At 38.9% G+C, this 27164-nt stretch overlaps 1 protein-coding gene and 1 long non-coding RNA gene across 2 annotated transcripts in view; one reads left to right on the top strand and one right to left on the bottom strand.

The window, feature by feature from the left end:
- PRSS12 (serine protease 12) overlaps nucleotides 1–15416 on the bottom strand; it is a 43966-nt gene extending 28550 nt beyond the window's left edge. Inside the window, exons 1-4 of the mRNA XM_074588487.1 lie at nucleotides 15043–15416; nucleotides 6428–6566; nucleotides 4071–4249; nucleotides 1777–1927 (exon numbers count right to left, since the gene is read on the bottom strand). Of these exons, the coding sequence (XP_074444588.1) occupies nucleotides 1777–1927; nucleotides 4071–4249; nucleotides 6428–6566; nucleotides 15043–15349 (776 nt within the window). The 5' untranslated portion in view covers nucleotides 15350–15416. The remainder of the gene's footprint in view (nucleotides 1–1776; nucleotides 1928–4070; nucleotides 4250–6427; nucleotides 6567–15042) is intronic.
- Nucleotides 1–18146, top strand: part of LOC141743697 (uncharacterized) — a 52880-nt gene extending 34734 nt beyond the window's left edge. Inside the window, exons 4-7 of the long non-coding RNA XR_012587169.1 lie at nucleotides 4075–4223; nucleotides 8288–8576; nucleotides 11240–11314; nucleotides 16930–18146. This is a non-coding gene — a long non-coding RNA (uncharacterized LOC141743697). The remainder of the gene's footprint in view (nucleotides 1–4074; nucleotides 4224–8287; nucleotides 8577–11239; nucleotides 11315–16929) is intronic.
- The last annotated feature ends 9018 nt before the right edge of the window (nucleotides 18147–27164 follow it).

Raw genomic sequence — 27164 nt, 5'->3', positions numbered from 1 at the left:
GACAGAACATCCCATTGCTATAAAAAGGGCAATTTGTATTTCTGAAACCAAATAATAAAATAAATTATTATTTTTCACCTATTAATGGTAGATTAATATTCTGGAGTTTTATAGGAGTGCTACAGAAAAATTGAAAGGGTGTGGGAAGCTACTTACTGAGTTGCTTTAGTTTTACAATTTGTGGCAGGTTTCCAAATGGATTAACAGTATGCAAATTTAGATTATTTTTATAACTTCATAACCTGTCTACGGCCACTGTTGGTAAAATTTTGCTTTGAAGTAATGAGCACATTTGTCAAGACATCTTGATTACTTGAGAAATTCTGTAAATCCCTACACATATTTCAAAAAGATTTAGCACGATATTAATACAATTTGTTTACTCGGAAAAATGAATCAAATTAGAAGCATCTCAGAACTGCTGTTTCTGAACAGTAAATATAAGTAATCAAATGTTTTAGTGTAATCAGTAAGGAAGCAGGTTAAGAGCATGACATTTGTCTTTAGTATACAGAAATGTAATGCATAGCTTAGTAACTCCCCCAAGTTATTAATAGTGGCACAATTCAAAAGCAGAAAAAGCTTGTACGAAGATAGACTTTCTATTAGGCATTCCCAAGTGAAAATGTACAGGACATAGAAATATAACATAAAATAAACTGGGGGGAAAATGAAAATCCAGTGTCAGAGGAGCATGTTGATTCCCATGTCTCCCTAGGAGATCTAGAAGGTTTTTAAGTACTGCACAGTTCTCATCCTTTTGAGCTAATTCGGATGGCACCAGCAGTCCAAGGCCTCAGTTTCACGTTACAAAACACTCTGGGGGCCACCCATTAATGCCACAAAGCTTGCTACCTTCAGTGCCACTTCTTTTAATTCATAATCCCAGCAGGGTTGAACAGGCGAGTTCTGTTCCAGTCTCCTCTGCACTGACCTGCTTAGTTCTCATCCAGTCTGTCTCAGACGTAATCCTCTTCTCCTCCTTGGGTTTACATCTTAGTATCTTCTCTGCATCTTGCTCCTAGTTCAACCCATCTGGCCTTTCATCCCAATTGTCCCCATCTCCTTCCTCTCTGATCCAGCAGTTCTCCTTTTCGCCTCCCATTTCTGCAGCATCTTTCCTCAGATACTGAATACTCATCTTCTGTGTGGTATCAAAATCACCCCCGGCTGTTCAGAAGAGGAGCAAGAAAATCCTGTTCTGCTGCTGTGACTGTATGATGGACCATGCTTAGTTCAGACAGAATCGCTGACAAGCTTAACTGTCAAAACTTCAAACAGATCTCTACTCTGTATATGCAAACTGACAATCTTCAGAGACTCATGACTTAAACAAATCTTCAGAGATTCTCACAGGCATGCCAAAAAAGCATATCCTTTCTGACAAAGCAGTGCTCTTACTCCAAAGCAAGGAGGCTGTTAGACTCTTTAGTAAAATGGATGTAAGGATTTTAACAGTCAAAGCAACTTCCTTTTCTTCACCTATAGTTTTTGATTGAAACTTTACCAAAATTGTAGTGAGCTTTCACTAAAAAGTCAGCATTTATTCTGAGACACATCCTTTGCCTGTCCTACAGACAAAATCGCCCCTATCATATGACACTGAAAACTGGATCGTAATGGTGCTGTACCTGAACCTTCTATAAATAAACTTAGTTACTGCTTCACAGTATTAGCGCAATTTTAAAGGAACATCTTTTGACAACTCCAAGCTATGTATCTGATTAACTCTCCTTTGCTTTGCTGTTGGAGTAGAAAATACATAGAAAAACAAACCCAAGGCCAAGCTGCCGACAGACAACTTCAGCATCTGCATCATCCCACTGATCATCACAGACAGTCCCCCACTGGCCAGCATGGTAGACTTCTACTCTTCCTTCATGAGCGTTGTTCCCACCAGCCAGACGGATCGGAGTAAAGCCAGGGGCTGTGATCAAACATAGAGTATAGGAAAAGGTCATTTCTTTCCCAAAATGTTATTCTGATAGTAAAGAAAAAAGAAGATGGCTTAATGGTTTCTCTGACATTATTCAAGAACCACACTTTATTTTTTCTAGGTAGATGGAAAACCTGAAATTAAACTTCTTAGAAATGAGTTCCCCTAAGCTCCGCTGTCAGTAGCTGAAGAATATTACGCAGACAAGTAGCCATACTGATCTTGAGTTATTTAAGTGTCAGAGCGTTCAAAGATACTTAGGGCTGTAAGGCCAAATACTACAGTCAGTCAGTAGAGCTGCCTTTCTAACAGTAAGAGCAAAATTGTCTCTGTATAGGCTTGGTCCCAGAGGGTAAAATTCAAAGTAAGAGGCAAAAATTCTTTCCTTGCCACAGAAGTAGAAATTCATCCTCATGTTTTCTCCTTACACTGCTCCACTCAGAGCACTGAAATCTCATTGACTGTGGAGTCTCACTTTAATTGTGGAAGTATTGTTCCCTTCCCAGTTCTGGGATACAGTTTGATTGTTGGTCTTCTCAAATCATTAGCCCCTTTCTGGTCCAGCAATAAATTGTCTTGAAAGCATCACTTCTGCATAAAGCTATAATAATGGAAACACCTTGAAACCATAGAAAAAAAACAATCACTCTAGTATTTAAAAGGTTATTTTAAAGTTTCAACGTATCTAACATCTGAACTATTTAAAATGTGATTAATTTTTGTGTAGGCCTTGTAACCAATTAATGCTACTATTTCACCTATTTCTTGGCTTAAAAAAAGAAAATTGAGGGCATTTCTCCAATTTCATCTTACTATTTCACAGGTACGAAATCTGGGTTTCTTTGGAATTATTTAAAAAGGCTAATTGCAGTAGAATCTGCAAAACATGAAAGCTTCATCTAATCTGCCAAAACTCAGGATGAATTTAATTCATTTCAGATATCATGGACTCTAAATTACCGATAAACTTCCTGTTAGCATTATTGAAACAGACAAAAATCCTTCAATAAATTTATCTAAGTAAAACAAAGTTTTCTGGTGAAAATGTATATAAACAGAAGGAAAACCTTATGATCTAAAAGTGTAATTTGCAAATTTTTAGTTTTCAGTTTCTTCAGGCAAAAGTATTTCTCTTGCTTTGGTCCTTCAACTTGTCTCCTAGCTTAAAAAGATTCTCCCTTCCCTCTACACTATAGTTTTCTAAATTAAGACCAAAATGATTTTTTTAAAAGTCATTTATCAAAATATTCCCCACGAATAGCAGAGCTTTAGGACGAAAATATAGCTGTCTTTGGATAGGAATGTAGGCAGGAGAGGAAAGGCAGGCTGGCTGCGGCCATACATGTTTTGGTTACAACTGAAAAGATTGCTACTGCCAGTTCCTCAGCACTGCCAGTCTAGCCTTTCTCAAGGTCAGCAATATCTTATATCTGATGGCATAACTGCCCATTTAGTTGCCGTTTACCGCGTTCATTAAAATAATCTGAAATATCTTTAAAATATTAATATCGTTTTGATTTGTGTGAGTGATGTGTGAAGTAGCAATCTTCAGCTAGGAAGACTTGGACCTGTTTTAAACATATGCAGAATACGGGAAAAACTTTGCAGTTCCTTGTGCGATGTCATCCGTGTTCACAGTAAAGAATGTCATCCCAACACTGCTGTAGCAAAGAAGGCGGCATAACCCGTTTATGAAATTGCTGTTCCTCCCTACTGTTTAAGAAAAACTAACAAATTGACATGTAGCATGTGTAGCTACCAAAGACAACCTCCAATTAGACAAATACATTAATAAATAAATACTTTTAAAAAAATGTGGGGGGAAACAATACTACTTTTAAAGCCAGAGATTCCTGCTGCTTCACCCTTTCTCACAACCTACATCTCAAAGCAATAATTTGCTTGTTGATTATCATTTTCTTGTTGATTATAGAAAGGCTAAAAGTGGTTCAGCTAGTCACTGCTTGCACAGCATAGAGGGATTTGAAACAGTTCATGATGCGATGATTCAACCTGTTTAATTTCCTGTTCCGAGAAGTCTTAGTATTTTTTTCTAATTTAATAATGAGTAATTATTACTACTTCTATTTGAATAAGGTAAGGAGTTAACCAAACCATATGTATTTTTTTTTACCCAGGGAAGAGCTACATGTGACAGCAGCTGCCATTTTTTGAGGACATGTTCCATCTTGCCAGATGTCTTTTTCACATAACAGTATACTTTCTTCATCACCACGACAACGCACTTCACTCCAGTAAACAGGAATAAGGCCCAGTCCAGAAAATGGTATGTGTTTTGCTGTACCTTTTTCACTGTAAGAAGAATAATCAGGATAGCACGTTAAAGTGGGAAGAGGGGAAGTGGAACATTTTCTCATATATAAATCTTGGAGTAGAAACTTCAGCAGTGTAAATTCATCACATTTTCATACAGTTCAGCATTGTCTACAAGAAAAGTAACAGATGCGACCCAGTTTTCACCATTTTGTTGTGGGATATTTTAGTACAATGGCCTGTGTTGCTGCAGGGCCAGCTACATTCCTGTTCTCCCAGTTCTTAACTACAAAAATCAACACAGAGTCCACAGTCCATAGGTGAATCTACAGTACCCACTGCAGTTACAGTTCTAGGAGAGGTGGTGCTAACCGGGCTTTCACTCTTACCCTCTCCTTGACCCCATTAAAACATACCAGTGCTCTGCCCATGCACATGTCATATAATATGGCTGTGACCATGGGACGGTGAAACCACCTCATACTCTATTAGATCAGGCCCGTGTCCATTATTCTCTGTTCAGCCATTCCCATCCATCCAGAACATTTATAAACAGCTTCCTTTCCCTCCCATACTGAATCTAAAGCGACAATTATTGAGCCATCTTTTCTTCCATATAATGCCCAGCAAAATTAAATTAAAAACAAAGCCCAAATATTGTAAAATCAAAGGAACAGATGGAAGCAGATGGAAGCACCTGAGAAGCACCAGTAATACCTAGTGAGTTCACCTTGTGGTATACCGGTACAAATTTCTGCCAAACGCTCACGATAGCAGAAACTTTCAACTACTTGTTTGCTTGGGGCTTTTTGGCCTGGATTCAGATTTAAGCCACTTCTGTTCAAAAGACCAAACCATTCACCCGTATCACTGAACTACTTTTACTAATGGCAGTCTTGTTCAACTGAAATGTTTAGGGTATAGAAGGCAAAAAGAAGGTACATGAAAATGAGGAAAGGAGACATTGCACATAGACAGCTGAAGTCATGAGCAAAATCACGGCCTCCAGATGGCTGAACTTTTATCTCATTTAATCCTCATATTTTTCTAAGTTGGCATGGTGTGTCCAGATTAGTATTGAACATTATAAAACAGCTTAGATTTAATTCTGGCTAGCAGTCTTAAAAAGTGGAATAATCATTAGGAATGTCACAGTGCAAGTATGCTATAAAAGCCCCTTACTGCTTGTAGCAAACAAAATCACTGCTTTGGTATGTGACTGAAAGAACTGTTAGAAAGGCAATAAAGCCAGCTATACTTTGCAGCTCATCGAGAAAGTGCAAACTGAATGGGGTGCTAAGGGGGAATATTCAAGTAATTTGGTTGCCAACTTGAACAGCATTGATTTTTTAGAAGCTGAAATTGCATTTCATTTTTAAAACCGCGTTTTGATATGGGCATTTTCTTCCTTACCTCACTTTTATCTTACTATTGCAATTGCAGTATCACTATAGGCATTATCTAGAGTTTAATGACCAAATTATGTTAAAGGCTCCTGTTGATTAACTCCATTCTGACAGCAGTGGGAAGTACTGGTCAATGAGGACGATGCAGGGACTTTCAACCTGTCCAATATTGCTATAACTCTGTAAAATGCTTCCATGAAAATGTAAAGCTGCAAAACTTGTCTGGTTTGGGGTTTTGTTATCAATGTGCAACTCTGAAAGTAATCCATACAAATTATCTAGCTAGATGAAGATGCACACAACAAAAATACCACATTTTCCAAAAACCTAGGATAAGTCCCAGATATTTTTCAGAAGGATAGAATGGATGATTACCAGGATAACCGCATGCTCCGGAAAACTAGGAATTTTCCTGTGATTAGGGTCCATGCAGACTCTAATTCTGGCCACATTTATGTTTTTGTAGATTTAGTAACCTCACTGGGGCTGTTCTTAGTTGACATTTACATAAGCGAGACCAGAATCAGACCTCCTATTTCTGCCCAGAGCATCTATCCTCCTCTGCTCCTCTCCAGATCCCGTATGCAGCTTTCAAATGAAATACTGATTCTCACAGCAACCTTTTTGAAGTAAAAAGCAATCAAAGGAAGTGAAGGATTCTGGGAAGAACAGCTTCAGCATTCAACAACTTTCAAACAGAAAAAACAATCATCAAATACAAAAAGCCCTCAGGATTTGCAAAATAGATTGTCTTTTATACTGAAACATCATTAAAATAAGTTTACTGATTTTCACTCAGACTGAAACTTACCCAAGTGCAAGCTGTCGACATATGACTGTTGCATCATTATTGTCCCAATGGCTCCCACAGATTGTTCCCCAGATTCCATTCAAATAAACCTCCACTGTACCTTCAAACTCATTCTTGCCACCCTGGAGTCTCACTGACCCTAGTTAAAAAAATTTAAAAATTAAAACTAAGCCTTCAAGATATTCCGTTGCTCAATTAATGTATCCCACACAAAAGACTCCGAAACTGATTTTCCTACTGCAGAGAAAGAGTTTCTGTTTCATCTGTTACCATCTCTGGCCTCTTTGGATGAGCGGCCTCTAAAAAGCACGCGGGCACATGTAACGTTCTGACACAGTGATACACAAAAGGAGATAACCTTATTTTTTACATGAGGAAATATTATGCTTCTTATACTGAAATTACATCACATTTCTGATTCTTCTGATACTACAACTTAGTTAAAGATCTAACAAAAGAAAAAAGCACGTATTGACTACACACAATTATTTAAATGTGGTTACCTCTATCCAAATGAGCAAAAAGTGTATATATATATGAGTGCTATACTTTTATCTTCCACATAATTCTATCCATCATAAGGGAATCACAAAACAACCACATGGATTGCATAGCTTTTGCTCTGACCCATGTAACTTTATGCATGTCATCGATGTCAGCCATTTATTTTAGCCAAAGAATGCATTTGTTCATACTTGTTCTCAGACAGAAAAACACTGGATGTAATTCTCTTAATTCTTGAGAGATCTTTACCAAATTCTCAGACAAAACAAGCTTTTTTTAAATTACAGTAGTTTTAGTTGAGATGCCAGATGCATCTGCAGTTGAAGGTAGCCAAGTGCCTTGGGAACTAAAGGTGGGAAGAAGCTGGTCATAGGTATAACTCTACAGAACTCTACAAAAGCAGAACAAAGAGTCGTAACAGAGCAGTAATTCGACAAGGAAGAATACATATCTGTTAAATTATCAAACATAGCCTAATTGTATGCATCAGCGTTGCCTGAAATCTTACTTAATTCATCCGTCTCTACGGATCACTCTAGATCCTGTGATCTACTTAAAATCAGAAGCTACACCATCATCCAGTTTACAGGGGTTTTAGCAATGGGAGAAAACAGTCAATGTTTGTGCCTGCATTTCATTGTATACGTGTTCATGTATGTGAAGAAAAAAAAGGTAGATCCAGTTTTTCTTGCAGCTTTCACTCATATTGTGTCCTGGTTTTAATTTAGTTCAGTGTATTTTATAAAACCACGAAGCCAAATGACTGCCAAATAACTCGAGGAATTAATTAACCTCAATCTTGGTTTTGTGTGTTCCTATTTGCGTCCTATTTACTTTCTCAGCAGTAACTTACTGTGCAGTAAATTACAAACAAAACTTATTCAACTCATGTTACAGAGTGAGCTATCATTCCGAATAGAGGATTATTAATGAGTTAAGTATAATAATACTGTGGACAAATGGCACATTGTTTATCTGTCTTTATAATTTTTCTCTTTGTATTTTTTTTTCTCATACCGACAGAGTCTGGAATTTTCTTTATTTATTTTTGCTCTTCACCAGACTTTTGTACAGACTATTATTTTCACTTGAAACATCAACTGCAGTCATAGCAAAGTGATTCCTGACATACCAGAAAGCAATTTTGAAGATGTCATCTCCAAAAATAAGTTTATTTTTATACATGATTGCTTACAGTCCTGCATGACACCTACTGAAATCAATACAGTGTTTCCTGAGTACACATTACACAATATTTCTATTCAAATATTTGAATAAAGGAGTACTCGAAGAATAAAATTCTTTTCTAAGGTCTCCATGGCGGAATTTGGCTCACTTCTTTTTCTGTATTTACAGAATTCCCAACGACAACAGTGGAAGAATTTATTCACGTACACAGAGCAAAAGATAGCACAAGAGATAACTTTTGCACATCAGAAAAATTTTTCCCAACAATTAAAAAGGAAAGAAATCTGAAATCCTTTGCATCTCCGGTAGAAGCCCTGGGAGAGAAGTTTGAAAAGCACAGAGTTCTCACGGTGGATGCGTGCCTTTAAACCTTTCCCTTGCCACCCACTCCCCTAAAGAACCCCTGATGACATCCAGTCCCTGTTGAAGTGGGAAAACACACTACTGGTATCAGCTGGTAAGGAAGGGAAGATGACTGAAAGGGACAGTGCCTTATTTCCATGTGCCTGTTTTCATCATAGATTAAAACAATGAGTGGGGGATTTTTAAAAAAAATCATCTAATATCCAACAAAATATTTTGGTTTTTCTTTTTCCTATAGATTTACAGCTGCATATAGGAACACCAATGTTTTATGAAGGGTAATAGCATTCATAACAAACGCAAGAAAACCACAAGAAAACATGACAGAGAACCAGCTTCTGTCATATAGAAAACACAGATGATGATTGTTAAAGGTGATTTTGTAACAAATTTAAAATATGCTTGATTTTCACCGGATAAGTTAATATAGAAAGAAATACAAAGAAAGCCTGCTTTTACATGCAACTAATATTAAACCTTTTATTATGCCTATTGTTTAATAGAGTTAACCAAATATATGGTATAATAATTCTAACTTGCGGGTTGCATTGACTCACTACTCTTCTCATAGGACAGTATTGATATCTACAGCTATGATTAACCTAAACCATTCAGGGCAAAACCCAGCATTCTCTCCTCAAGCAAAACAATAAGTAAACCCATTTTTTTAAAAAGAGAAGTCAGAATTGAAAAACATCTGAAAGGTTAATACCTCTTAACGTACTTTTCTAAGTCCAGTCTAAGTGTTTCTAGCTCAGTATTTCAGCACTGTATGCATCAAGACTAAAATGATACAGTAATATTTTATTGTTTCATATGCACTTTGAAGTATGTATCAACCTATGTCATATGACAAGTCATGATTACGTAGCAAACAAATCAGAGAGCACACTAATGAGAAAATTATTTCTTTGTTGTTTACTCAAAATGTTGAGGTGTTCAGACCCCTAATAGTTATTTTACTGGATCAAGAGATATATTAGTTACAGTAACTTGGATACCTCATAGAACAGAACTTTAAAATACAGACTTTCTTTTCAGTAGCTTATTTTTTCTTTCCAATAGATAAAACTTTTACTTCATAATTAAACACAGATTTGTGCTCCATGTGTAAATTGATCATAGGAAATTGCAAGATGACCAACATTATCTGCCATCATGTATGTTTACGCTGTATTACCAAGTATCTATTTATTACTCATGATTCAGTCTTTGTTTTTAAGAATGTGTTAAGATCTTAATTGCAAGATTATCAGTGTTTGCATTGTTGAAATGACCAGGAAAAACTCTTCCACTTCACACGCAGCAAGAAATCTAATATAGCATGATTAAAAGGATACTGGTTAATTCTTAATTTCAGTCGTTAAGTCTTCTACTGTTAGATTATAACACCTCAGGCCCATGCTGCACCCCAACACATCTGCCCAAGGGGCTTCCTGCTGTGTGCTCCCCCTGGGGCCAAGAAGCTCTGCAGAAGAGCGTCTGAGTTAGTTCTTGGAAGACAGTTCCGGCTTAAGCGTTTGCGTTGGAGGCTCTAGGTTTCTGGAGTCTTGGTATGATATGATCTGAATTTTTTAAGCTACAAGTTTTCAGCTCTTCTAGTTGCTGAAGAAAACTAAACATGTTGGGAGTAGGGCTAATGCAGTAATATCTGCTCTGGCTTTTATGCAGTGCTCTGAGAAACTCAGACTCTCTCCCCTCTCCACCAAGCCTCTGCTTAAAGGGCTTACCAAACCTTTGCTGCCTCAACACCAAGCTCAACAGCAGGGAACACGAGTACAGGGATCCTGCCCATGGCTCTCAGTGCCCTCCTCAGCACTGGTCCAGAAGAGGAAGGATGAGGAGAGGTGAACTGACCCCACGAGAGTTAGAAACAAGGGCACAGGACCACAAACTAGGCAGCTCTAGGACACATACTGTGGTCTTAAAATGGACTTAATTCAGCCCTGTATGAAGAATACAAACCTACTGTCTTGACAGAAACTCCTTCATTTATATACACTCAAAAATATGTATGCATTTCTTCTAATTATGTTCTAGCTGAGGGTACTGACTGTCAATTCATGTTGTTTACATACAGTCTGGTAATTTTAGTTGCCCTGGTATCTGCCCAAGTCAGAGTCTTTCCTATCTGCTATCACTGTTTAAAAGAGATTAAGTTATACTTGCAAATGCAAGGAAGTAAGGGTATCCAGTGGGTGCTGCCGAGACTTGCTCTGCAACACCTGCCATATAGGCTCAAGATGAGACACACAGGAAAAAAGGGAGAGGAAAACCTCTCAGCCAACTTTTAATTAACTCCAAAAAGCAGAAGAGCTTCAAAGAAATTGTGCTGTTGTGCTTGGCCTCTTTTGCTATACCACTCTCACATCCAGAGATGCTGTGTAACTTCAAGCCCTATTTTATTTTCTACATCTCACTGAGAACAAGCATTGTTACTGTGTGCGGCTGAATTGCAAATAGAATGGGAATCACTTCCATTTCTGCTGTATGTCTAAGTGCCACAGCAGTGGGGTTTATGGTGTTGGATAAAGGTGTGCCAGCAGTTTCTTCGTAAACACCTGTGTCCAAAGGCTTGGAATTTGGCTGTAAACGTAGATTTGGAAAAAAGGGATCAGAAGTAGAAGTTGCCTGCGCCTTTCACCCTGGTGCTGGGTGCTCTGAAATTGCAGACTTAAAGCAAAGTAAAATAAGTATTTTGAATTTTGGAAATCTGTAAAAACAACAAATATTTTTATTTCTGCTTTCGTTTCCAAGGTGTTCCAACATGGGACAGTGCCACAGAAAGGCCCTGCACTCATAATTCATCTCTGTTGCCTTGGACCCAGTTGGGTAAGTCCAAATTGACATTAATTGTGAGGGTCTCCCATTGATACATGCTGTATATCCCATGTAACTCCCAATATTTCAGAACACTAGTGGATGATTCATAATACAACAAAAGAGTCTATCCCAGTTTCAGAATGAAACTAATTCATCAGTTTGTATGAGGTACTTGCAAGACGCTACCTGTAGTATAGGTCAAAACTAACACCAGTTCAAATCAATGGAATCTTTTCCTTCCTGCCAGGAACAGGCCTGGCTAAAATCAAAGAATTTAATCCTGTTGACTTCAGCAAAGCTATGGATGACGCTCACTGCAATCAATGAATGCTGTTGTCCATCACCTTCCTGAGCACTGCTCTTAGTCTAAAATTATAACTATTTTCTCTTGGTATTTTAACCTTGAAAAAGGGGTGCATCCAGAACTACTTTTTAAGAACTACTTTGAGAACTGTAGCAGATAGCAGTATTGCACACTCAAGGATCCTTATATTAGAAGTTTCATAAATATTGTATATATTGAGTGTGTAATGTGCTGAATTGGTTCCTCTGCAGCAGTGAGATTCATCATGTCAATGATCAATAGCTTAAGGCTCTGAAAACATAAACTGAAGTGTTAGTAATGTAAGGGGCTCTAAAGGACTGCAGTTGTCTTCTGTGGTACAGAGCTGCAGAAAATAAGGGGTCTTATGCTGTGCAGCTGTAATAAGAATGGTTCCAGAAGAGCTGCTTCTTAGAACGAAAATACAGACATTCATGGTTTTTTTCCTTTGATCCTATGCTATTAAAAAAAACAAAACCCCAAAAGACCTTCCATCAACTGCCTGGACTATAGGATAACAGGTAGGGAGAATAATCCAGTGTTTAGACGTTGAGCCCGAGGCTTGATTCTTCTCTCACAAAAGTTTAGGGAGCATTATTTGGTTGGCATTAGTGGAATTACTATGTGATAAAAGCAATTTAAATAGAAAGACTCTAAATCTGGCCATTCTGGAAATGTGTATTTTATTTCCAGTTCTGCCACTGATTGGTAGTGTGACCTCTGGGCAGACACTTACCCTCTATTGTTTCCCCTTTGTAAAATAAAGGAAAATAGTTAACCCGCTTTACTTAAAGAGCTTTATATTAGGTATGTAACAACACAGCATGAACAACATATCATGCAGAATACTGTAACTATATGCCACAGACACATTGTGTGGCAGCAGTTGTTTCTAATGACTGAGGTAGGCCTCTTTTTTTGAAGCATGAGTACATCACAGGTAAATTGTTATTAGCAGTAACTAAAACAGTAAATTCTGCTGGACTTCTGCTGGCTCTGAGTACAGAGTACTTTCGTACTCGTTTATTTTCCTCTATGATTTCCTCGGTTAATCATGATAATTTATATATATTTGTATTTGGTCTACTTGCTTTCAAGGCATGAATAAATAATATTACCCTGATGTCTCTCATTTTAGAAGGAAGGAAATGAAATGCCAAAATCTATTATTTTAAATTATAAAACTAATTTTAGACTGGTACACATAGTATAATTGCAAAGGTGCTGCTTTCCTTGAATTTTTAATTGTTAATGTTTAAATATAAAGCAGTTTAATATATACACATGCACAAAGTTTAGCCAAATAACTTTGCAGCTACGTATTAATATTTAAGGTAGAAAAGCTGGGAGATTGAAGGCTTTGAACATGGTATTGTATTCAGTTATTGCAGGTGCTTAATAACTGAGTATGGGCTTCCATAGCACATGTACTAAAGCAACACATGCAGTGAGTTTGTCTCTGAATAGTCTGTCCTCCTCTAGCTATAAACTGCATCATAACATTGCCGTACTTGCATTTCTTTGCCTCTTGTAAGAAACGAACATACCTCAAGATGAATGTTAGAACAATGTTTATTTCTGGGCAAATGGCCTAATATATTTCCATGTTCCACCTTAGGCCATCTCACACCCTCTCTAATTCTTGCATATTGCCTCCACGAGGGCTTTTGGATGGACGTTTGCCCTGCTGATGTCACTGAGAGTTTACCACTGAGTCCAGCAGAAGCAGATGCCCTTTCAATTAGGAAGTATTGCCTAATGTTCATTAGCTGTGTCCTCCCGCTTAATAAGGGCTAACCTGGATTTCCTTTTTCTGGGGAAAAAAACCCAGCATTCTGAAAAGCCTGAAGAAACGCAGCTAAACCCAGACTATGTAGTATTTTTGGCATTTTTTTAGTTAAATCACGTTCGTGCTGAACTTCTAGGGGATTCAGGAATTTACTTTAGTCAGTGCAAGACTCTGTTTTTAGCAGTAAAACGCCACGTTCTTCACTGTAACAAATTAGACCAAGTCCTCACAAAGTATTTTGGGAAACAGTCTGAAGAATTCTGAAAAAAGCTATAAATGTGATGGGCTAAATCAAAGAAGAAACTGTGGGACTCTTTCCCAAACTAAGACCAGTTAGAGGGTATGAAGTCTTCTGGGTTTTTTTTTATCTGTGTCTAGTTATCTGTTTTCTCCTCCGTGGCATCAGCTGCCTGGTATTCTTTCCAGGGAAACATCTGTAATGCATAATATCATTCTATCTTCCTGAAGATTTGACTTGGAACACAGCTTTGGAAGCTGCATTTTTTTAAATACTTAAATGATCAATATGGACTTCGGTGCCTCCATATGCTCTTCATGTGATATTTTATACCAATATGTATAATTACACGTTGTTCAAATTATCATCTTTTTTTCACACACCTTCTAGGCTGTTGGATGAGAAAAATAACAAGTCTCTTCAGAGATCTGAAAGTAAATCAATAAAAACCAATCCAAAACCAATTTCCACAAGAACAAAATTATTAGTAATAATATTAATCATCACCTTCCTTGCTGACCTTGTGATATTACAAAATACGTAAAAGGAAAGGCAACAAAGAAGGGATTTTTTATTTTTGTTACAACAATTATGCTTGATCATTTTTAGTATAGGTATAGATAGGACATAATTCTTATTTAGGTAGGAGATAATACCAGAGAGATGGAGGAGAAAATGTGAAGTCATTCAAAACCAGTCTGTACATAAATATATTTAAGCCTGTGGAGGGGTGCCAGCACTGATGAAATGTAAAGCTGATCAACTGCTCCAGGGCTGAATGCTGAAATTGCTGTTCAGTCCTTATGCACTGAAAACTTCCACTGAAGCCATTGGCGGTTTTGCTAAGGCGGGGGGGAGCACAGGTCTCTTGGCTGGGTTCACAGATGTCCTCAAGCACCAGCGCTCGCTTGCAGACCCCATTTTCCCAAGATGTGGGAAAAAATCAGAAAGCAAGAGATACCATGTGAGCAGTTCGTGTTTAGAGCAAGGCACCCTCCTGCTTTTCCTTCTGCCACTTCACTTCTGTGGACCACGGGCTTCCCAGAGAAGCGCACCCGATTGCAAAAAGGGGAATTCAGTAGGCTAACTGAGCCTACTGAATGCTTATGGCACGGCTTTTTAACGCGATTTACCTACTATTAAAACAGCGTCGGAATAAAACCAGGCAGGACCTTCGTTTTTCCAATGCATCTGCTGATGTAGAAGTTTAAACTCTCCTCTCAGAAAAACCTTGCTGTCACTTTGGCAGAAGGTCTCTGGCCCCCCGTTCCCTCCCGCAACAGGGAACCGGCTCGGCGACACGGAGGACTCCTGCCCGGCAAAGGCACCCAAGACCCGCGAAGCCGCCACGCACCCCCTGCAGCACCCGGCGCCCCGGCCCCGCTCACCTCGCTCGCAGTCAGGGCGGCCCCGCTCCGCCCGGCCCCGGCCGCTCCCGAGGGCGCAGGAGCTGCGGCGGCCCCGCGGCGCCCGGCCCGACGTCCCCCGCCGCGGGAGGGTGGCCGCCGCCGGTGGCCAGGGGCGCCGGGCCACGGGCAAGTCCCCGGCGGGGCAGCCGGCGGGGGTCGGCGGCGGGGCCGGGGCGGGGAGCTGCGGGTGGCGGGCGGCCGAGAGGCTGGCGGGGACCTGCCCCAGCCCGCGGGCTCCAGGGATCGTCCCGATCACCAGCGCCACCACGAAGCCGGCGAATGTCATGGTGCCAGTCCCGCCGGCTCGGGTCCATCTCCCCCTCTCATCGCGCCCGGGATGCGAAGGGGGAAGGCGGGGCCGCGGCGTCCCACTAATCCCCCACGCCGCACACCCCTGCCGCCCTCCCTCCCTCCCTCCCTCCCGCTCCCCCGCCGGCCCCGGGCGCCGCCGCCACCCCTGGACCTCCCCGGCCGCCCCCCGGGTTCGTCCCTGCCCGCGGTCCCGCTGCAGCCCCGCAAGCTCCCCCCCCCCGCCCCGCTTCTCCCCTACCAGCCGCCACCTTCTCTGCTTTCGCCCCCGCAGCTGCGGCTGCCCCGGCCCCTCCGCCAGCCTCACAAAGAGCAAAAGGAGCTGGGGCAGAGCCGTGGAGAGAGGGAGAAAACGGACCCGCCCGGCGGCTGGGGCGGCAGAAGGATGGAGAGAGCCCCAGACGTGTCTGCGGGAAACAAAGGGGCTAGAAACAAATGCCGTGAAGAGAAATGTCTTCGAGGGTTTAGCTTTATCCCAGCCCCATGTGCTCTGAATAGTAATCTGCTTATTCCCAACCGCTGCAGAGTTCTGCATGACCTGATCATCTCTGGTTTCCTTTTTCTGCCAGGGTGACTGTCAGTTAGTTTTGCCTCTTTGTCTCATATTGTTTAGTTGTTAGCTTGGGTCAGTTGTTATTTTTTAATTTATGACTGTTTTTAATCTATGCTGTTCATATTTGGCAAAGTCCACCTCTGCCTGATGGAGCACACAGGCAATTCGTCTGTAAGTGTGAGTCTGTAGATACACCTCTCCGTCCACAGGATCTTTTTCCCTTTCTAATTTTTTTGACTGAGAAGTGTTAATCTGGTTTCTGGATGAACGCATCAGTATTTCTTTGCATTGTGACTAGAATCTAAAAGAGAAAGAGAGAGCGTGCTTTCTGCTTTCCATGCAGGATCCCAGGTATCTCCAGTAAACAGTGGTCTTCCTTTAACAGGCTCTAAAGTGTTCAAAAGGTGCAAAATGCAACTTTACCAATCTAAGCTTTTGTTTATAAGAACAAAAGAGTTCCAGTGCTAAGGAAAAGCAGGTCCTACAGTGTTTGGTATTACCTATATTAATTTTGGCTCTGCTCATCTCTGATTAATTTATTATTGCAACATTATAGTTAGTATCTTAATCATACACGAAGGTAAAGAATACTCAGCTGGGGTTTCTACAGCAACATGATAACTGTGCTATCACATGCGTCTGCTGCACTTTTTGTGGATATAAGCGCCCAGATTGTTCTTTCTCTTGGAGGTTTCTTCTAGGGATATGTGTATGCATTAGTTTAGAAACTGTCAGGACTGGCAAGAGTTTAATTTGTTTTCAAAATATTTGAATATATACAAGGCGTTAACCTGAAAGAAACTCATTATGGCCATTTTTAAATTGTCTGAAGATTTGTTGCTGTCATGACAAGGTGGTTGCTTTTATCCTTTGGAAGGATGGATTAAAAGCATGCTCAGCCTAGCTGGTTAAGGCTTCCTTCATTGCCTAGTAAACACTTTTTGGCATCACAATAACAGCAATATTTCATTTTCCCTGACTTAAGCTCTTTTTTCCCCCTCCAGCCTGGAAGTGGAAGGGTTCTGCTGATCAGCGTGGAAGAAGAGAACAGATGAGTATGATGAATCTTGCAAAACACTTCAGGCAAAGCTTTGAGCCTGGTACTTACTCATGTATTCTGATTTCATTTGTATCCCCTAGGTGTGTGGGCCAGCAGGAATTTTACATGCAGTGAACCATCTTTGCCTATGTAGGGTAGAGGTGTTTGTGCTTGAGGTTGCAAAATGGGGGAGCAGGAGTTGGGGGGGGGAAGAGGGGGACTACACAGGGAAAAAGGTTTGGAAGTAACTAGAATTATAGAAGAAGGATCAAGAAGAAAAAAGCAATTGTCATAATGATTCCCTCCCCAAGACAGGGTTCGGGTTTAATCAAGTGATCCATATGTACAGATTCAGTCTTGATCATTTTAATTTTTATCACAATTGTTATTTTTGCTATAATCAAATAAGGAGAATGAGCCTTAATTTGCTTTAATAACTGTAAATTAGCTTTCACTATGATGTGAGGTCTGTTAACGCTACAGGAAATAATGCTTTTCTTAGAATTTACAAATAAGGGACTTGGTCTGGCTTCCATTCAAGACATTGATAATAGTTTCACTGTAAGTACGAGGGTCCCTTTTCTAAGAACTACTGGAACTGATGCAGTTTGTTTTGCCAGGATGTATGCTTTGCACTTTGCTTGCAGCTTCTGTCTTGGCTAGAGCATTTACGAGTGTCTCCCCCATATGGTTTCTCTTGTGTTTGAACTGTGGGAGCTCATGTTGCAGTTTTTCTTTTGGCTGTGCCACTTACAGGTGCCATGTATAAAATCACTCTCATCTGCTTGACTACTTTCACTGCGCTTGTAGGAGGCTCATTATCTATGTGACTTTCACCTCTGTCACATTTCTCACAATTGGTTAAAAGTTACTGGGAAGAGCAAAGACAAAGCAACAGTTACATGGACAGACAGTGCGATTTTGAGAACCGTGATTCTTTTCCACATCACACTTAAAATAACATTAAGGATTACGTGTGTGCCTAAAATGACACTGCGCTATGCTTTAAGGGTGGACTTTACCTTCACATGTTTATAAACAAGAAACAAAGTCTTATTACTCTGATATAGCTTCAAAAAGATGCCAAACGTGAGATGTTCTTAGTGCATTTGGTTGCCTTAAAAGTTTTGTCTCTACTGTACAAAACTGATGAAAACTCATTCACAAATTGAATTAGAAATTAAAAAAAAAAAGAAAAAAATTATGTTTGCTCAATTAGGGTGATAAACAAGTAGATCTTTGGAAACCTCCAATGGTCTCAGTGTATCTGGGCATCACATACAATTTTGATTCTGAAATTACAGTATCCAACTTTTCAGAAAAAAATTGTCACAAAATGTTGCAAAAATAATAACTCTTTGGAAACTGTGCCAGTTATACTCCTGCAGCAGCACTATGGCATTTAAGGTTAGTAATCTGTGTTTAACAAGGCCTGCATTTTTATGTGAAAAGTAAGGCTTGTTTTGGTCTTTCTGGATTAGTAGAGAAAATAATCCATTAAGCTGACATTACAGCGGGTGAACTGGCCCCAGCTGAAGTACATAGCAATTTTCCCTTTTGCAAAACATTTTCAATACTTAATTCTATGTGCACACCTCCTGTGCGCAGAGGTAGCACCTATTGACAGCAGCCCCATGGAAGTCCATGGAACAACACTCGTAACCAAAGTTAGCAAATCTGTGCTGCATATCTGACAGCTTCCATGAGATCAGTTGTAGGAAATCATCTGCTAGAATAGATCTTAATTTCTGTACAATTCCACAGGGTTGGCTGCTTTTTGCTCTCCTGATATTTGACAGCCCCAATACCAAACTGTTGATAAAACAAAGAAAAATTAATAATTCATAGATATGAACTGATCTCACCACTCCATCCCCGCCCCCATATTTCTGTGCGTAGATTCCTCAGGTTACCTGAGAAATGGAAATATTAGAAATACTCGCTTAATGCAGCAGCAGCATGGGCTTTTTATATATGCGAGGCTTAAAAGGAAACTTACACAAGAGCTTCCTTTATCCTAATAGCTTTCTAAAAGCACTTGATAGTTCTTCCCTTTTGCTGACTCTGCTTTTGCATGAATTGTGTGAGGACACAGGTTATCGTAGCACTAATTTTCAATAAATAGTTCTTGTGAATAGGTGAAGGTGTCTGATGTGTGGGTTATATATGCAAAAATAGTAGTCCTGCATTGCAAAAACATTTAATACCAAGCATTTAAAATTCTGCTGGAGAATCAATTCTGCTCCCATTTAAATCAATAGAAAAATTCACTGATTAGCCTCTTCCTGTGCACAGTAAAGCTGCTTACCTTTATTTTTGAGTAGCTCATACACTACGCTGTCAGCATAGATTTTGGAAAAGCTGAGCACTTCCAGCTGTTGGTGGTATTCAGTTAAAATGCTATTGACAAGTGAAGCCCTGTGTCAGTCCCATCTTATTGCCACTGATAGACCTAAACCAGGGAATTTTCTCTTGCATTCCTTCCTGACCAGGTTAGACTCAAACAGCAATGAAGATGTGACAGATCAGAGCAAGGGTTGACTTCAGGCAATGAGATACATGAGAAATTCCCCCAGGAAATAAGTACAAGTACAAAGCAGAGAGAATGTAGCCGAACAGCCAGGCACAACACATTGCACTGAAATGATTTTCAGACTATAATTTCGTCCTATTATTTCTTCACATAATTAAGTATGCTGGGGCCAATAGATCAACCGCTGGAATCAATGGAAAAACTTATGCACATGACCTAGTGAGCAGCAAGTGAGATCAAACAGCACCAGACAGGGGCTGAAATCAGGACTAGAAGGAGAGGAGGCAAGGCTTCACACAAAGGAGACTTCCATGTGCAAAATGCGCCACAGAATGGGTGCCGTTATGAGTCAACATTTTTAGGATGTAAGTCAGCGCTCTTATAAAATAATTTTATTCATTAATCTCATTCTTTTTCACAAACACGGGCAGCAGAAATTTGAAATCCTGCCAAGTCTGACTCAAAATTAATTTGGGTTTGTGCTTATATGGAAGAGAATAGGCCTTTTGTCTGTAATTATATATAAGCTCCATAGGGTGACCCTGCATTACACAGGATGTAACTGAACAGCCTGTAATTGATGAGGTTTCCATTACCACATAACACAGTGCGCACAGTAATGAGATCATAGAAAACCTTTTTTAAAGTGTTAACTACTTTTTTGTACAAGCAGCTGAGTTCATATTATAAGGCAATAAGAAACCCAATTTCCTGGAACAAGGCAATAAGAAACTTGATTTCCTGGAGCAATTCAATACATAGGTGCATAAGTGCCTAACACTGGGTTATACAGACATGATGAAATAATTGCATTTAAAACTGAAAGGTAAACCGAATCATGCAAAACTGGTGAACACTTTTTGTTTAATACCGTGAGTGGAAAAATTGCCATTTCAACTGAGATAGTTTTGACGTATCCAAAGTAATGATACATCATTTAAAAACTATCACACTTTTGCACAGGAAAAAAAGGGATTTTTAATAACAATGAAATGTGGGGATATTTGTTTGAAAAAGAGGTTTTTAAAAGCAAACAAAAAAAAGCCCTGCATTCAGTAAAGGCTCCAGTTCCACAAATATGTATCCTCATTCTCAGTATATACACATCTGCATACTGCGATGTCTCCATGTGTAAAGTAGGTTACATCAGTACCTGTGTAAAACTTTGGAGGACTGGAGACATGATTTGTTCAGGCTGTTGCTACTATTACAGCAACACCCGTGAACATGCACCTAGTACAACATACAGTCTTGGTCACACAGTCGCAATGGGATGGAGTTTGAGGCTGTGTTTTATATTGTTTCCATGAGCAACCTCCAAGCACTCCTTTATGTTCCTCTCCCAGAAGGACCATTTAGCAGATCCCACGTGTGCAATGCCATGTGGCTGAGTGGGGAGCAAGACTCAAGTGTGACAGCAGCAGTGCCCCAGCATGGCTGTGAAAATACAGCCGAGGTGCCGCTTTATGTCCTGATGCTTAGAATAGGAAGTCAACATGGCATCACATATGTTGCAGCCTGTTAAGTAGGTGAAAGGTGAGTTTGTGTAGCCATTCTATAAATAAGCCTATTTAAAGAGGCAAGAATATGCCCAAGAGAATATTTTGAAGAAATGGAATGGGAAATGGTATTTGTTAACAAACAATCTTAACAAAGTTTTGCTAAGAAATGGAACTTTAGTTCCGAACCTGAATAACTTGGGTATATGGTTTTTGGTACTTGATTCACTGAGTCTGTCCTTTAAGGCAAGCCCTGTATATGACTCATTCTGTGCTCATGCTGGAGAAACAACCCACTCCAAAAAAAAGAAAAAAAGATACCAATGGGCAGGCTACACCTCTGTACTAAATGTTTAACATTTTGGTTTAGATCTAAGAGAGAAAAAGTGAAAAACAAATTTAATGTCTTCATCATAAGACATACATTTTGGACTCCTTTTTATGTAGGAAGTGGCCTTTACAAATCAGTCAACATTAGGTAAGCCTGCCACAGAGCAGGATGAAGCCTTATTTATTCAAAACATCCACTGTCAGTGAAGACAACTGGTTCATAGAGCTGAGATATATGACCTTCTACAATTTCCTCTGACATTCATGGTGTAGAAGGTTCCCTGGGGTAAACAATGCTTTATAAATGTAGTTGGTTAAATAAGTTCTTCTCTCACAAATAATCCAGGTGGTCCTCTTCCAATTATTTATGTCTGGAATGGTAGCAGGTGTCTTCTCTTTGTTCTGAGTTAATCTTCTGAAAACACTTCTCAATAATATCTATTTCAGAATGATGCATTTCATTGTTGCTAAGTGTAAGTGCAATGAAAATCACAAACTACAGAAAGATAAGTCAAGCAGGGTTGGTTTGTGTTAGAAGAAACTTAACTGAAAAATAAAATTACTGAAAAGAAAATTGGTTCAAACCGGGACGTCTTCCACTTAAGCCAAGTGTCACCTTCCCATTAGCAGCAATGGAACAAGGCATTTCCTGCAGGAATTTCTCAATGTCCTGCACAAAATCCAACAGTGATGTACGTACAATGTGGAAATTAGACTTTTTTTCCCGAGAGTTTCAGAGGGATGCAGGAATTATTTTAGTGCTGAGCTATATATGTGCAATGACCTGTCAAGTATTTGATTTATCTTCATTAACGTAAGATTCTGTTACCGGGAATGAGAAAGGATAAAGTGAGTTACAGCTGTATTTTTACAGTTATGCATAATGCAAGCACATACTACACAATTATTAAAATATAATGACAGCTTATTCGAACATGTAAAATAAGCATAAAAAGAGAAAAAAAAAGATTAATACTTGTTGGAGTGGAAATAGTTTAGTCCATGAAGCCATGTTTAGCATATTATAGACTTTGAATTTCTAGATGTTTTTAATCTTGAAAAGCAGCAAGCACTTCGGATTCATAGATTTTTAAGATTTCACAATTGTATACTACTTGAGAAGTTTATGGTATATGAGCTTGAAAGCAATGTCTCACAAAGTTAGAACAAAAAGCAAGCAGGATTTTGCTACTTCTCATTTGCAGTCACAATTCTCTACTAAGATTAAAAAGGGAGACAAGAACTATTGTGGAGATGTTCATATGTCCTTTCTGCTAGGTGTTGCATACTCTTGACTACACACTGAAACAGGTGTTTGGTGAACATTTAGTTCTATCTATTTTTATCCTTTTTTAAAAAAACATATATAACAACTTGAATTTGTTGGATAATGCAAGTAAAATTTCAAGTGCCTGTTCTTTTGAGAAGAAATCATGAAAGCTGCATTCTCTTATCGTTAGTAATAGTTTTGGATAAGAATGTCATTATTGTTTCAAAGGAACACATTCTTATAGTTAATGACAGGAAAGCTAAAAAAGCAGTTTATACTTATTTGATTTAAGGAGGCTGGGATTTATAATTACCTGAAGCAACTGAATGCTGTGCTACCAAGAAGAGGTTTAAGAGATGTTAGTTCTTACCTCATAAGGGTAAGATCTCTTGGAAGTCATCAGCACATGTTCATAACACATGATCTTTATATGTTCTCTTTTGGGATTGTATTGGAAGCACTAGGACTAATTGTAAAATATTTTTTGCTTTACTTGCAGTTTCAATCAGTTGAAAAGTTTAGCTGTTAAGGAGGGGAGTATATTGTTGAGTGTTTATAAACCATATCCTATTGGCTGTTTTGGTTAATAATTTTATCAAATCAGTGAGTCTTCTCCTGTTAGTGAATAGATTTTGTGCATTATGAATACAAGCATTAGTTTGTCCATGTTGTTACCATTTAAAAAAATATAAATCTCAGTAGTTCCTAGCTTGCTTTCACAAATATATACAGAGCTGCAGCAAGCATTTCACATTTATTAATATAAAGTGATGCACAAAGATGTACTTGCTATTTATGCCTCCTTTTGACGTTTTAGTCAAAATTCTAAAAACGCAGCTACATACGCTTTAAAATAAATAAGGTGAGGATACCCTCTACAATTGCGAGGAGATTCTGTGCAAGATAGGATCAGAGTTGACATTGCACTGTTGAACTATGGCCCCTGTAGTTTGAACAGCACTGGCATTGTGCAGACCTGTGACAGACATTGCCCTCAGATTGCCTTCATTCCCACAGAATGTGGAAAACGTCTGTCAGGAGCTGTGGGAAGGGCAGAGAGAAGGGCGATGGACGAAGAAAGCGGGTAAAGAAGGCAAGATCCACTGCTGTAACTGTTGCCAAACCAAACTGCTTGCTTATAATTGGCATTGTTGGCTTAATCATCCCTTATTCTTTCTTGACTTCTGGCTGATGTCCCTTTCTTATCTCTTCTGATCCCTCTTGTCCCATCGTTATGATTTCCCCATTGCTATTTTTTTATAATGTAATGGTGATGTGGAATTACACATTCCAATTTACTGTTTTCGTATTTAGTCATCTCGTCTAAAAAAGTAAAAGTGAAACCCATTGGATTATGAAAAGCCATGGATTTTTGCCATGGATATAACTATACAAAATATATATAGGGACTTGTCCTCTTTTTGTATTGATCTGCTTAGCATGCCATTTATTTCTGCAGATGAGCACTGTGTTACAGTACACACTACTTTTTGTACTTTAGACTTCTAAACATTGTTATTTTACCCAATCCATTCTAATAGTGTATAACTAAATCCTGCTAGACCAAATACCTAGGTTATATTAACCAGAAGTACTGCTAAGTTGATGAATTGTAAAATCTCAAAACATCTCATTGTTTTTTATTATGGTTATTATCCTATTTTGGAAACAGGTCTCAGAGTTTTGCTATTAGTTTCAACAGAACCTTCATTTGGCCCTTAGAACTCAAATAAATAACTTCTGCTTGGAGCTGTAGGACATGGACTTGCAATGTGGATCATGGGTAGTCCGTATGTCCACTTTTTTTTTTTCTGTATGCATAGATTTTTCTTCCTGAAGCTTCTTTCTGAATTTCCTAGAACCCAGGAAATGTAAAAAGCAGCAGAATAACTTCTTTTTTCTAGGATTTAACTACAAGCCATCTTCTGGAGTAACACTTCTTGTATTTCTTTATTGCCTTCTGTCTGTATTTCTGGTGCTTCTGAAGCTGTGGTTGCACATTTGCTGCAAAATAATCCAAACTTGGTTAAAAGATCAGCTAGATCTTTTTCCTGACCTGATTTATTGCACAGCCACACGGAAAACACAATGGATAGTGAACTGGCATGAATGTAGAAGTAAGTGGCAGATCTGGGAGCTGTTTAACTTAGTACGCTATAAACTTAAAAAAGAAAGCATTAAGATGTAGCTATTGAAAAATGGAGTATTCATTGAAGCCACAGTTAACTGGTAACACTGTAAATGCTCTGGAAAACATGTAAATGGGAGACCAGGAAAAGAAGAGAAACAATGAATGCAGGGGTATGTTTTGAAATATTCTGTGCAAATAACATGCCGATATATGTTAAACTCCACCTAATTTTCTGTGGAGGTATCCAGGAAAACATTAAATAATATTGGAAACAAATTTAAAATGGAAAAGGACTGAGTAAATGAGGTAATATGCAGGGATGAGTTTTCTGGAATACAAAGACTTTAGACATAGGAGGTTTTCAGTATACAAAGATACCATATACTGTAACGTTCTGTATAGTATCATTATCTAGTCACCTTTATTGCTATTTAGTGCAAACGAAACAGCTCTGAGACAAAATAAGGGTACTATTATCACATAAAATATGCACAAATACCGTATTTAAACATAAAAATGTATGGCTTTGTTTTGCAAGCATAATAGGACACAATTCCTGTCAGTGAGATACAACTGGCAGTATAATTTTACTATCATGTGTGAGAAACATAGGGAAAGGAGGAAAGCGATATATATATTTTCTGATCTCAGTGAGGTGTATGGAAATACGTTTCTTTGTTATTCAAAGCATAACAAATTCACACTTCTTTAACACTTTGGTTTATAACAATAAAGCCAGCAGATGTCATGTAATTAGATTTGTACTGCCCTTGAGGGGAGTGGATCAAATTCAGCTCAGCGATAGAACAAAAAATACAACTGAAGTTCAAATAGTTGCTAGAGATTTGGTCCTGCCTCTCTACAGGGGCAGTGTTAAAATGAAAAAGGGGGCCAGTTTGGGGGCAGTGTTAAAATGAGAAGGAGTAAATACAGGGCTAGATGCAATACAACATAAAGCTGCACTCCATCCCCTCCTTGTGTTCTGTTTTTTGATGCATATACAGACATTTCAGTTAAAACGTCGGTTGTATTTTAACACAATCTCTGAACCTCATGGGAAGCCAATAATGGTTGATCTCCTAGTGCAGTGGGACTTGGGGGCTCAAGGACTGTTTTGCCTAATTTTTTTTTTTACCAATTTAGAGGGAGGATTGTCAATTAAGTAAATTAATTAATTAATTATTTTTAATTAATTAAAAAATTCTCAGTTCTGAGTTCCACTGCTGCGTATGGTTTACCTTGGAGTATGTGGACAGTGCCAAGTAAGTTTCTGCAATGGGTAAAAGAAAAAATATAAAACAGCTTGCTCTTTTCCCCACCCCAAATTAAAAGGCTAAATCTTACCTTTTGGTATAGAAATGCAATGAATTTGTAGGGTAGGGTAGGGTAGGATAGGATAGGACTAAACTAAACTAAACTAAACTATTTCAGTGGGCAGGGACCTACAAGGACCACCTGGTCCAACTGCCTGACCGCTTCAGGGCTGAGCAGAAGTTACAGCAAGTTGTTCGGGGCCTTCTCCAAACGCCTCTTGGACACCGCCAGGCGCGGGAGCCTGTTCCAGGGTTTTTTACCTTCCTGTTCTTTACCTGTTCTTGCTAAAGAAATGCTTCCTTATGTCCAGTCTAAAGAGTTGTAAATAGGATGTCTTGAATTAAGAATATATTTTATATCTTTGGTAGTTTGTGACATTTCTAGAAAACATGTTGATCAGAGGAATTTTTAAAAGTGGGAATAATTTTCCTTCCCAGCAACTTAACAAATTCAATGCAAGTTCTTAAAATGCTCTCTTGACCCATTGATGTTTTTCAGCAAAACAAAGTTTGGTTCTAAAAGCTTCTTTAGCTCTACTCCAATACTGGTGCTCATCTGGCAATGTTGGACGCTGCTTGAAGAAGCCAGAACAATGTTCTGCTCAGAATATTTAAGAAACTAAATGAATTTATTCCTGTAAGGAAATTAGAAATATTTTTATAATTTTTTAAACATTTGTATGCAAGTTACTTATTCTTGCTGACAAAGTAGAATGAAATACAATGTTATGGAAAAGCAAATAAATTAAATAATCTCTTTCAAAATTGCTTTCAGTAGTCACCTCCAGGTTAGTAAGGAGTTGGTCCAGAGGCAGCGGTCTCACGCTGTGAGCAACACGCAACATCAAGGCTTCGTGTCCATTACAAAGGACGTGTACAATACTGCATCAGATGGCAGTGAAATTTGATCTAGATGAAGTTTGAAATTGCAGAACATGTCTGTCAAATTATCCAGAGCATACGGCGTGGATGAAGGCTCTATTTCAGCTGTATGTTGGCTTACTAAGGACAATCAGTACTGGCCTAGTAAAAGTTCTGCTGCTATTAAGTTCCTTTTATGAGATTTTTAAACAAAATTTGAACTACTGCAGTGAGTTTGTACAGATTCACGGTTGTAGTGTTTT

Source organism: Larus michahellis, chromosome 5, assembly GCF_964199755.1.
Source record: "Larus michahellis chromosome 5, bLarMic1.1, whole genome shotgun sequence".
Classification (NCBI taxonomy): domain Eukaryota; kingdom Metazoa; phylum Chordata; class Aves; order Charadriiformes; family Laridae; genus Larus; species Larus michahellis.
Note: the sequence above shows the minus strand (reverse complement) of the source record. Positions and strands in the feature narration are given on the sequence as shown.